We start from the raw sequence: 13187 nt of genomic DNA, 5'->3' as shown, positions 1-13187 counted from the left end.
CTCATTATTATGATTAACTGCATAGGCTCTTCTCTGGCTTTAGATGATTCAGCGGGCTGAACTTCCTTTTTGGCCTTGCAGACGGACCTACAAAAGGCTTCAATCTCACTACCACCAGTTAGTGGCCTCTAGTTTGTCTTCTGGTGTACTTCCATCTCTCTCTTGTTGTGATCACTGGTCTTCGGTCTGGGAGGGGAGAGAAGAAGTGACTTTCACCTTCATCTAAGTTTAAATCCAAGCTTTTCTGAGTTTCCCTGAATGATGCTGTCACTCGCAGTTGATCTTCCCATTGAAATATCAGCTTGCAGTGGAGTCCTCACTTCTATTTATTGTCTTTAGAGTGCAGAATAACTGAGGGTTCTTCCCTTTGCCAGTGTTATTGAGGCAAAATCTTGGAATATTTGTGAGCTAATAAAAGATATGGCCATCCGGTTATGCTTTGGTCTTAATTGCCTCTATGTCAGAGTAGAAATGAACAAAGACTGGTATGTTTCGTATCGGGGATCCCATTCCTGTCAAGGGTCGACTGTTTGCTCGGTCCAATCTAATTGAATTAAGTTCTGCCAATATGGCGTCATACAAGTCTACGATGTATTCTTTTGGGGTATTGTCTCTGGGATACCGTGGATACATATATTACTGTTTTCCAGGCCTTCACTATTTACCTGGAGGTTTATATTTCGTTCTTTTGTAATCAAAATACACCTTTGTAGCTACTTGCAGTTGTTGACTTGTTTGGACTTCTTTTCAGTCTTTTTGTACATCTCTTTTGATTTCCTTGATTCAAAGTTATGATTTACTACAAACTGGAGAATGAATGGTCAGCTGTTATTTTATCTATGAAAGAAAACCTCTATCATTCTTATGTTTGATATACCTATAATTCCAAAAATGTTCACACTTCATATTTCAAAAAAGAAAAACATTACTGTGAATACCAATATTTGACTGTAATGATACGTGAATTACTAAGGAAATTCAGACAAAGTGAATTTAAGCAATGTGTCCAGGTTCATATCACTTTTGTCAAAAAAGGAGGAGGCAAGAATTACAACAGCTTAAACTTAAGTCATTATACCATTAATATACCTGGATGTGAACTTGGCTTTTTAGAAATACAACTATGAAAACTGATTCCATCCACACGGAGTCTGTTTTCCCTTTCAATGTTAAATAGAAAGGCCAACAGCACACCTGCATAGTACCTAAATGTTCATATTACAAGCAATCACTGGAAGTTTGAAAGTTTAAAAACATGCTACTTCAGAAAATGTGTGGTTACTTTAAAAACATATATTCACTGCTCCATTGTTCAGCAAAAATACTCCTTGATGAAAAGACCCTTTAGTTGCCAAGTCAAGAAACAGTGGCGGCATGAGTGGGCAGCATTGGAATTTAATTTCGTAATTGTTTTTTTCATGTGTATGATGGCTACAAGACAGAGTTTGTTTTCTGTACTAAATTCCTCTTTATAAATATAATCAACCTGTCCTAATTCAGCTAGTTCAGGATGCTAGTCCTGGGAGTGTATTTCCTGCTGCAATCTGTGGAGGTTAATACATAGTGTGTATGATTAGAGAAAGGAGGTAGCTTTCCAATGCTGCTCTCGTCTTTGTAATCTGACAGGATGGTCGGTCCATGGGAGTTAGAAGATAAGATGTACTTTACCTAGAGTACCAAACTCTGAGGGGGTCAGCTATCAGAGTGTGAGATTTTCTGGAGCCCCCTTTCTAATAAATTAGGAAAGTTTCCCTCACTACTCTTGGTTAATTACATCAAATGCTCTTGAACAATGCGTTCATTCCAATAATGTTACTGTGGCCAGGTGAGAGGTTGCTGCTCACTCATTTAAAATGGGGGTAGGTGGCAAGTTCACTTCAGGCGCAGTGACTAATCATGACATACGAGGACTAAATGACCCTTTGTGGGAAAGGAATGTGTGAGCCGACTTCCTCAAATTAGGATCAAATTGATTTTAATGTGAGAAAGTGGGCTCCATGTGGGTTAATACAGGAGCAGGAAATGAGGCAGGCTGACAGCTAAGGGAGAATCCATTAAGCTGTACCACAGGCAGACATTCATAACAATGCCTTTTATACTGGCGCTGATTCAAGGTTTGGACCAAGCATCATTATTTTTTCAAGGGTTCCCTATGAATTTACATAGTAGTTCAACCTAGAGAAATGGGTTCAAGCAAAAACAACTAGGATCATTGGTACAATACATAACACCGTCCATCTTGAAATTGAGAAGGATCTCTTTAGTAGATTTCAGGATTGCCTTTCAGCCTGACAGGCATGGTTAAGGATTGTTTCCAATCTTCTTGGTTAAAATGGGTAGAACTGTGAAAACATACGGATGATCGTGTAGCTTGTGAAGTGAAGGTTAGGTTTAAATGGTTCAAGTGAAAATAAAAATGCATTTGAGATGAAGGCAAGCATCTACAGCAAATAGGATGGTGGGGTCTACATTACCAAAGTGTAGGAAAGTAGCCTCTTTCTAACATGGTTACCCCACTTTTTGGCCTGTTTGTCAGTGTGTTTCACTATGTTCACTGGGATCCTGCTAATCAGGAACCCAGTGATTATGCTTGTTCCTTTAAAATTGGTTGCTGGAACCTTTTTCACACCACATTTGGCATACTGGTACCCTAATGTAAGTCCCTAGTATGTGGTACATAGGTACCCTGGGCATTGGGGTACCAGGGGATCCTTATGGGCTGCAGCATGTATTATGCCACCCACAGGAAGCCCATGCAAAGTGTTCTGCAGGCCTGCCATTGCAGCCTGCATGAAAGGGTGCATGCACCCTTTCACTACCAGGTCACTGTAAGTCACCCCTAAGGCAGGCGTTCCTAGCCCAGGCGGTAGGGTGCAAGTACCTGTGTGTGAGGGCACCCCTGTGCTAGCAGAGGTGCCCAACACCATCTCCAGGCCCATTCTCCTGGACTCTGTGGGTGTGGAGACGCCATTTTATGCGTATACTGGACATAGCTCACTACCTATGTTTGGATACATAATGGTAACTCCGAACCTAGGCATGTTTGGCATCAATCATGTTGAAATCAGACCCCAATACTGCTGCAAGTATTGGAAGGATGATTCCATGCACTCTGGGGGCTTCTTGGAGGACCCCAAGCATTGCTACCACCAGTCTTACAGGGTTTTCCGGGCAGCCCAAGCTGCTGCCACCGACAGGTTTCTGCCCTCCTGCTGCTTGATCTTATTAAGCCCAGGAAGGCCAGAACAAAGGATTTCCTTTGGAAGAGGGAGGTAACAGCCTCTCCCTTTGGAAATAGATGTGACTGGCTTGGGAGGGGTAGCCTCCTCAAGCCACTGGTATACCTTGAAGGGCACATTTGGTGCCCTCTGTGCATAAACCAGACCACATTGGTTCCGGGATCCCTAGTTTCTGCTCTGGAGCGAAACTGGACAATGGAAACGGGAGTGACCACTCCCCTGTCCATCACCACCCCAGGCATGGTGCTCAGAGCTCCTCCAGAGGGTCCATGAGTTCTGCCATCTTGTTCCCAAGGTTGGCAGGAAACTCTGGGAGCATCTGAGTGGCCAGGCAGGTGACGTTAGAGCCCCCTCCTGATAGGTGCTTACCTGGCTAGGTGACCAATTTCCCTTTCAGGGCTATTTAGGGTCTCTCTCTTGGGTGGGTCCTCAGATTCAGCTTACAAGAGTCCAGCAGGATTCCTCTGCAACCTGCACTTCGACTTCTGACCACCGGAACTGCGACTGGACCCTGCAGGAACCGACAATACTGCAATCAACGAAGAAGATTCTTTTGCAACATGGTTTCCAAGACTCCTGACAGCTTTGCAACATTTACCCGGCCGTGCATCCTCAGAAGACAGCTACCCTTTACCCTGCACAAGAAGAAGGAGGAATCTCCCTTGGAGTGAAGGAGTCACTACCCTGCAACCTCAGGCACCTACAGCAAATGATGACCAGTTGTGTGGATCTCCACTCATCTTGAGCTGTGTGGATCCTGCATCACAGGTGGTAGTCTGGAGTGGTCCTCTTGGACCTCTCTGCCAGCTGTTCAACTTTTGTAGAGGTAAGCCTTTGCCTTCCCACGCAGGACAGCACCCCTGTGCACCACGTCTTTTGCAGCTGCCAAAGCATGTTGGCATCTCCTCTAAGGGATCTTCAGGCTACGTGCAGTTCCAGCCCGTAGCACTCCTTCCTGCAAAGCACAGCCTTCTGCGTGGCTCTCTGGTGGCGTGGGATCCTCTTCTGTAGTGCTGCATGGGCTCCTTCTGCGACTCCTGTGTCCCTATCGTGTGGGTGCTGCCTCTGTGGAGACTCAGCGATGCTGAGGGTCCCCTGTGACTCCCCCTCCTGGGTTGAGTCCTCCTGGGCCTTGCTGGTCCCTGGCAGCACCACCTTTCCACTAACCACAAGTTTGCCTTTGCCAAGGCCTGTTGATAGAATTCCTGCACTGACATCCGCCTGCAATCTTCACTCCAGCATGTGACATCTGCTGCATCCACCAGGAACTCTTCTCCGGCTCCAGGGCTGCAGTGCTGACCTGTTCTCCATCACCATCGAGCAACTCCTGCAAGTACAGCTGGGTGGGTAGTAGCGCCTCCTCCTCCTGGACTCCACTGTGACTCTTGGACTTGGTCCCCTCTCTCCACAGGTCTTCTTTCTTCAGGAATCCACCAGTGGTTTTCTTGCAATCTTGTCTGGGTGTCTTCTTTTCATCTCTTCCTCATTTTGGGTGGTTTGGGGAAAATCCAGTAATTTACTCCTGCTTTCCTGGTCGCTGGGGGGTACTATGTTACTTAGCTCTGTGGTTTTTTAGTACTCCCAGCTCCCCTCTACACATTCCACTTACATAGCTGGGGGTCCTGTGTTCACATTCCATTTTTCTTAGTACATGGTTTGTGCTCCCCCTAGGGTTACTATTGGTTATTTTTATTTGCACTGTTTTCTAACCTTTTCTATGCCCATTTCAGATTGCTAGTGTATATGTCTAATGTATTAGTTACCTCCTATTGGAGGGTTACCCTTCTAGTATTTTGTGGTGTTGTGTTCCAAAACTAAAGTACCTTTATTTTTGTACAACTGAGTATTTTCTTTCATGTGTGTAAGTTCTGTGCGACTATAGTGGTATTGCATGAGCTTTGCATGTCACCTAGATAAGCCTTTGCTGGTCATCCACAGCTACTTCTAGACAGCCTGCCTTCTAGACACTGCCTACAATTCACTGAGAGAGGATACCGGGACCTGGTATAAGGTGTAAATATCTTGGGTACCCACCACACACCAGGCCAGCTTCCTACACAATGTGTTTCTGTACAGAGGAATGAAAGTACTCATCAATTTATCTGTACACAACATTAATAGGTTGACATGGCAAAAATAAGATTTGCATTTACCCTGATGCAATGTCACCTTTGTAGTTTAGAAATTATTTTAGACAAGATGCAAATGTACATGATATTGACTGCAAATTAAATCCCTGTCTCATGAGAAAGCTAACAGAAGAAATGAAAGCACTAAATAAAGAATAACGTGGCAAACTGCAAATAGTCTTACAGGTGTTATTGTAGCACTTGCCCAGACCACTTACCCTCTCACAGATTTAGGGAAAAGTGGGAGGCCCTCTCCTGGTTTCATACAGCATCTAAATATTATTTTAATGAAATGGCAATGTTAACTCGGTGGGCAATTTGTATCAGCTTACCACCTGACACAACATGCCCACATAAGTGATTTCCAGCATAGCTATATGGTTAAAGAGAAGATATGTATCATCACCTGAGCAAGAGAGTGCTGGACAGCAACATTAAGAAATAAAACTACTAACCTTTTCTCCATCTGTTTAGATCCACAGTAGAAATTGTATTGCTACGCGATGATGGCATGCCAGATGTTGGAATACAGTAATTGCTGTCTGTCTCTGAGGAAGTACGCGTGGTGCAGTACGTGTCTGCAGGGGATCTCTCTGAAGCATAGGAAGGTTTTGGTGGTCGTGGAGGAGGAACGTCTAGAATAGGCTCCAACTTCGATGGAGACAATGATCCTTCAGGGTAAGTTCGTGGAATCTGGTAGGTCCCCCCAGGCGTGGGAGGAATGTCATAACTAAGAGAGCAATGCCTCATTTGACCTACCACCGAAGACATTGTAGGGACATTAAAAGTATATAGTTCCCCTTCAGCATCCATTTCTGATGGAGATGTCTTTGGGGAAGCGTCCTGAGAGTAACTTCTTGGAAGGTGGTAGAGGCTGGAATCCACAGAACTAGTACGGTCAGGGGGAGAGTCATAAACACTCTGCTGCTGAAAAAATCCATTTACTGTGTGCTTGCTCACTGAGGGTGCTGTGTGTTTGTGAGAAGGTACATTGTCATTGCAGTCTGTTTCAGAGGAGGTGGATTTCACAGAGTCGGCATGCGATCTAGGCAAAAACATTTTAAACACAGTCAATGGCAGCACCACATTCAAACATGGAATGTTGATGGATATTAGCTTTGAAGAAGGATATACGCAATAATTATCATAAAACAGGTTATTCCACAAATGAACTACATATATTCAACAAACTGATTAATGCCAAACCATAAGTCAAAGCTGGGGTAATACTAGAGTTTCCACTGCATGACAACCCCCAAGCTCCCACAAAAATATGCTTTGTTTACATTTGTCAAAGCAATCAGCTGTATTCTCAATTCTATTAAAAACCAACCGTACAATTGTCAGTAACTGTATGTATGCCTTCCAATCAACAAACAGCAACTCAATCTTTTAGTGGTAGTTTGTTTCTACGTCATTCAAGAGTTTATGCAATATTCAACAAATATAATGCCTGTAAGCGGCTGCAAAAGTGACAATACAACTTACAATATTACTGTTACATGAGAAAGATGGTCCTAGTATGGGAGTGTAGGCAGTATGTCTCACAGTAATGTGTCCAGCCCAGAGCACCAGGGGAAATTTTAAGTTACCTTCTACCTAAGCAAGCTCACAGAGCCATATATTTGTTATTGTCCTGCACGGATGAGATGGGGGGTTGCTTGATACATATAGGTTAAACGTTCACATCAGATAAAGAGATACTGCTACCTCTACACAAACAGTTCTTTGGAATCTAGTTGTTGGTCAATATTTATGTGGAAACTATGGAATCTACTGCTCAACAGAAACAAGTCCCATACTGAATCTGGGTTTACGCACCCCATGGTAGCTGCTGCAACTTACCTACTGTAATTGCATGGGTGCAATCAATATGGTCAAATGCCCCTAGGTTTGTGGTTATCACTACCTGCAAAATCACATGGATCACTGAAAACCATAGAAATATTAGGTGTAACCGGAGGGCTCCTAAATTAACCACACACTTTCTGCCCATGGAAACGAGTTAAGATAGACTGTAATTGAAAAACCCACCTTTCCTCACCATGCCAACAAAGCCCATTCATTAATCATGTGAGAACAACAATGGATATTCAGATTGAAACCAGTGCTCAATTTGTAAAAGAAAGAGTGCTGGTGCTCAAAGCGCAGCTGTTTCTATTAAATGTCGGTGCACTGAGTACCAAGGATGCATAGTCTTAAATCCACATCATTCCTCTTGAATCCACTATCAGACATTCTCTGCCCCTTTATCGCACTCTTTTAGGTTCCTGCCTTCGCAATTTGTGGTGTTTTTTGTTCTGTCTATCTTTTCCCTTTCTATCTTTTTCCCTCTCTTGATCTTAGCTAATGTCTGATGAGGAAATATAAGTGCTGGTCCCCAAACATGAGGGCTTGTGGGCCTACCAGCTCAAATTAAGCACTGTTGACAACTAATACTAATGGACTGAACAGCAAGATTCCCTGGATGGTAAGGGATAACTTACTACATGAACAATAAACACTCACTTTTTCACTTGTTTATAAGAAATAAACAGTTACAAAAGACTAGACTTATTAACCCAGGGCACAGACCCCTTAAATTCTGAGGTGAATCCTTATACATTACCCATTAACAACAGTCCTGATATTTTACACTCAAAATTCTCTAGTACCACATTCAGATTGGGCTTTTATTCACCAGACATTGAACCTTTTTTGATAATCATTTTTTATTAAAATGTGTGCCACCATAATCTTTTGAAACAATTTAGAATCCTTTGATTTCCTCCCCATGGGGCCATCTTCGGCCCTTGTAGACACTCATATTTAAAGATGGCACAACTGCAAGACCTCCATTTCCATTGGTTCCAGGAAGACAAAAGGCATTTAAAGCACCAGACAATATAGGTAGGTTATGTTCTGGGGCACAAACCTAACATTTGAGATCACCATCACTACACTTTTGGATGGTTGTGCTCTTAAAAATATTTCTGAGTAAACCCTACTGGCATGGGGAACTTTAGGTCAGATTGATCAAATCGGAGGTCTCCATTACTGTTAAATAGTTTAGCCTTAGAGAAATGCACATATACATATTTGGAATTATCCCATGATTCTTCCTTTACACACAGTTTTCTAGACAAATCAACAGATTTTTTAGATTCCTTGACCTGGATTAACCCCTTCGCTGCCAGGCCTTTTCCCCTCCTGTGCCGAGCCTTTTTTTGGCTACTTGGGGCAGTTCGTGCTTAGGCCCTGTTAACTTTTTGTTCACATAAGCTACCCATGCCAAATTTGCATCCTTTTTTTCCCAACATCCTAGGGATTCTAGAGGTACCCAGACTTTGTGGGTTCCCCTGAAGGAGACCAAGAAATTAGCCAAAATACAGCAACAAATTTGTTGTTTTTTTTAAAATGGGAAAAAAGGGCTTGTGGTTTTTCCCCTGAAAATGGCATCAACAAAGGATTTGCGGTGGTAAAATCACAATCTTCCCGGCTTTCAGGAACAGGCAGACTTGAATTAGAAAACCCAATTTTTCAACACAATTTTGACATTTTACTGGGACATACCCCATTTTTACTATTTTTTGTGCTTTCAGCCTCCTTCCAGTTAGTGACAGAAATGGGTACGAAACCAATGCTGGATCCCAGAAAGCTAAACATTTCTGAAAAGTAGACGAAATTCTCAATTCAGCAAGGGGTCATTTGTGTAGATCCTACAAGTGTTTCCTACAGAAAATAACAGCTGAAATAAAAGAATACTGAAATTGAGGTGAAAAGAAACAGCCATGTTTCTCCACCTTTTACTCTGTAACTTTTTCCTGCGATGTTAGATTTTTGAAAGCAATATACTGTTACGTCAGCTGGACTCTTCTGGTTTCGGGGATATATAGGGCTTGTAGGTTCATCAAGAACCCTAGGGTTCCTTTTGGCCCTCCATTTGTAATTCTCCATGTAACCCAGGTGCTTTTGCCACTGTCCAGCCTCCAGTGACCAGTTGGATGCACATTGCTCGGCACCCCATCCACTTATCACTCCGTGCAGCCCCTCCCAGCACACTCAAACTACCCTTCTTTAAATCCGATATACATGATCTGCCTAACTATAAGCTGTGACCTTCCCTCTGTGGATTATATACCCAATCCAAGGAGGACAAATCACTTGTCGAGTACCCCAAACTCTCTGCAGATGCTGCCAATTCATGGACTACTGGCTAGTTTGCATGCCATGATTATTCTCCACGCCACATCCAACCAATTACTGCATGTGCCGTCTCCCTGACTCATTCATCTACTTCCCCAAGCCACCCCCCTTATTTACAAAATGTTTATGTTCTCAGCTGTCATGGCGGGGATCTTGAAAAGGCCAGAGCCCCTTTCACTACTGTCAGTTACATCAGACCTCTTGACATCACCCCATTACACCCCCGGAGGACAGTACCCACACAATGGGGGACACACTTCTCAACACTTGGGGTGCCGTGCCCCCCTCGCCGTGTCTTACCAAGTGCTCCTTGCTGTCACCTCTTTCAATACCATAATTACAGTATGTCTGTGTGGTGCCCCCCCTTGCGGTCGGTAATAAAAGGTTCCCCAAGCCTGTTCCCCTAAGTTCTTTCTGTTGCCCCTATGCTTTTGGGGTACAGCCCCCCCACCACCCCACCCCCCCATGAAAAGGGGGGGTGCAAAAGAAATTATGGGTAGCGCACCCGAAGCCATTCTGTGCCTTCTGGCACCTCCTTTTGTAATGCACCCCAACACCCAGATTTTGCTCTGTTCCCCAAAATTCCCCCCCCCCCCAACTCTGTAGTTGGGGGTGGGGGGTGTGTCGGTCATCTTTACTAGTTGGCAGTTGGCCTCACTCCCCTATGCTCCGCCCCTGACTCCACCTACTTCTGTGAATCTTTTCTACTCCTCCCTTTCCTCTGTCGGCCCACCCATGCCCCATCCCAGCTCTATGCCACCACCTATCTCTAGGCTCCTCCCCCAACTGTGCCTCACTCCCCTATGCTCCGCCCCTGACTCCACCTACTTCTGTGAATCCTTTCTACTCCTCCCTTTCCTCTGTGGGCCCACCCCTCCCATGCCCCCACCTATCCCTAGGCTCCTCCCCCAACTGTGCCTCACTCCCCTATGCTCCACCCCTGACTCCACCTACTTCTGTGAATCTTTTCTACTCCTCCCTTTCCTCTGTGGGCTCACCCATGCCCCACCCCAGCTCTATGCCACCATCTATCCCTAGGCTCCTCCCCTAACTGTGCCTCACTCCCCTATGATCCGCCCCTGACTCCACCTACTTCAGGAAATCCTTTCTACTCCTCCCTTTCCTCTGTGGGCCCACCCATGCCCCACCCCAGCTCTATGCCACCATCTATCCCTAGGCTCCTCCCCCAACTGTGCCTCACTCCCCTATGATCCGCGCCCGACTCCACCTACTTCGGTGAATCCTTTCTACTTACCGACTTACCTCTGCTTCATCGCCATCAGGTGCCGAACCCGGGATTTGAACCCTGGTCGTCTGGGTGGAAGGCAGGAACTTACCCACTGGACCACATGGGCTTCCATATCTATGTCATTTCCAATCGTCCCTATATCATGGCTATGGTGTATGATGTAGACCAGGGGCCTATATGTAGCTTATAGACGCTCCTGAATCCCTGAGTACTAGCAAGGAGCAATAGCTCAGCGGCAGTGTCATCTGCCTCTGGTGCTGGAAGCTCCCCAGGACACGGGTTCGAATCCCGCCACGGCTGGTCAAAAAAAATGTTTTTTTTTTTTTTTTTTTGCCCATTAACTAATATTTCGATTTGATAAAAACCAGGAGCCATTTCAGACACTCTTTTTTGCACGACTGCTCTAAAACGATAAATATTTTCTCTCCTGACTCCCATGCAGCCCCCTTCTTCATTAGTAGGTGAAATATGGGTAAAACATTATCTTCAGTTATCAATCTATTCATTTTTTTCTTTGAATTTGGCATTTTGTAGCGCGAATGTGGCCTAGGGGGCATATCTGAGCAGAAGTAAGCCTCCCACAAATAGTAAAAAAAGGTTGAGTGGTGGGGATTTTTCATTTTGGTGTGAGCAGAGCTGTGAAATCAGGGGGATAGAGCCTGTGCTGCTGGCTAGGCATATTGACCTAGTGTTAGCTCTCAGTCACGAAATGATGGGTAAAGTTTGGAGCTGGTAAAACTCCCTTTATTAGGTGCAATCAGAAGACAGACATGTTGAAGTTTTCAAGAGGCAGAAAGGGGTAAAGTCCGGCGTGTGCTTCATTGGGCCTGCATCATGCCTGTTGTTGCAACAGCTGGCCTGGCCCGGCCTGGCCCGGCCTGGCCTGGCCTGGCCCTGTGTCTTTAAACAACCCCATGCTAAGTCTTTAGCTAGCAAGCAAGGCCCACGAACGCCCATGTTCTGTATAGAGGAAGACTGCAGACAATTTGGCTCCCTTCTAAATGAGGGTGCTGTCCCATGAGCGGCCTTCGAGTGGGAAAAGCTTTAGCGTAAGACAAGTTGTCAAGCTTAGAATTCTGCTGAAAACCATATGTTGGAGGCCATATCAGTGTGGAAGCCTGTGAGTGTCTCAGGCCAAAGTAAGCATGGGAGGACATTATTTGCATAGGACAGCCACCTTCTAAATCAGATCATCATGCTGCAGTTGCCATGTAGCGTTACTACAGGGCAGCAGTATGACCATCATAGAAGAGAGAAGTGTTAAATCTGTTTGCTGACGTATCGCTTGTCCATGTTGGTCTTTGCCGGGCCTGTGGAGCGGAGGACTACAATAAGCGAGTGAATGAGTAATGAGGAACGATAATCCGGCATTTGTGAGGAAGGGAGGGCACTTGGAGGAAAAACGGCAATATGACAGAGTCAAAGCATAGATGTTTGCTGAGTGATTGGGTGAGCGTGTCATCTGTCTCTTTGAAAGGACACGTGAGAGAGGAACAGGAGCCCACGCCACGGCCTTCAGATGGGAGAAGAGGCATAGAAGAGTATTTTCCCCAAAATAAAAACCTTTACTTCATCTCAAAGATTCCAACTTTGCAGGTTGTAAGATTTGCCTTGTTTGCTGCAGAAATAGGCAGAACTAGTGAGGCTCTTCCCAGAATATAAGTAGCACACTCTTTGGGAGTATCCTTAGGGCAGGCATGTCAGGCACGTAACTGGGTATACAAGGCCAAGAAAAACTTTAGGAAGCTTGCTCTAATCATCTGCAGGATAGAAAGACACTGGAGTTAAACTAGAGAGGGAACCTGGCTGCACCAAAAAAGGGCCAGGGTGGCACCTTACACCCTAGCAGGAATATCTGATCCCCATACCTCTACGCCTGGGACACAATTTGTGACCTCTCAATACTCCCATCTCATTGCCACTCAAATATTCCCTCTTAGTATCCCACCTTCGGAAGGGCACCAACAAATGTTATAGCATTTGAACGACCATAAACACCCTTCCTTTTGGCCCTCCATTTGTACCCTAGGTACCCAGAGCCAATAAATGAGCTGTACCTTGCAATGGGATTTCATTCTATAACGGGTATACAGCAATTCATTTGCTGAAATATAAAAAATGAAAAATAGTTATCAAGAAAACCTTAGTATTTCCAAAATGGCCACAAGATAAGGTGTGGAGAAGCAGTGGTTATTTGCACATCTCTGAATTCTGGGGTGCCCATACTAGCACGTAAATTACAGGGCATTTCTCAAATAGACTTCTTTTTTACACACTGTCTTACATTTGAAGGAAAAAATGTAGAGAAAGACAAGGGGCAATAACACTTGTTTTGCTATTCTGTGTTCCCAGTGTCTGCCGATAAAAATGGTACCTCACTTGCGT

The 13187-nt window shown here is 44.7% G+C and overlaps 1 protein-coding gene across 2 annotated transcripts in view; it reads right to left on the bottom strand.

The window, feature by feature from the left end:
• GAB1 (GRB2 associated binding protein 1) overlaps positions 1-13187 on the bottom strand; it is a 340128-nt gene that overhangs the window by 87341 nt on the left and 239600 nt on the right. For both annotated transcript variants that reach the window (XM_069242593.1, XM_069242594.1), the window contains exon 4: positions 5824-6413. In XM_069242593.1, coding sequence (XP_069098694.1) covers positions 5824-6413 — 590 coding nt within the window. The remainder of the gene's footprint in view (positions 1-5823; positions 6414-13187) is intronic.

This window comes from Pleurodeles waltl, chromosome 1_2, assembly GCF_031143425.1.
Source record: "Pleurodeles waltl isolate 20211129_DDA chromosome 1_2, aPleWal1.hap1.20221129, whole genome shotgun sequence".
Lineage (NCBI taxonomy): Eukaryota > Metazoa > Chordata > Amphibia > Caudata > Salamandridae > Pleurodeles > Pleurodeles waltl.
Note: the sequence above shows the minus strand (reverse complement) of the source record. Positions and strands in the feature narration are given on the sequence as shown.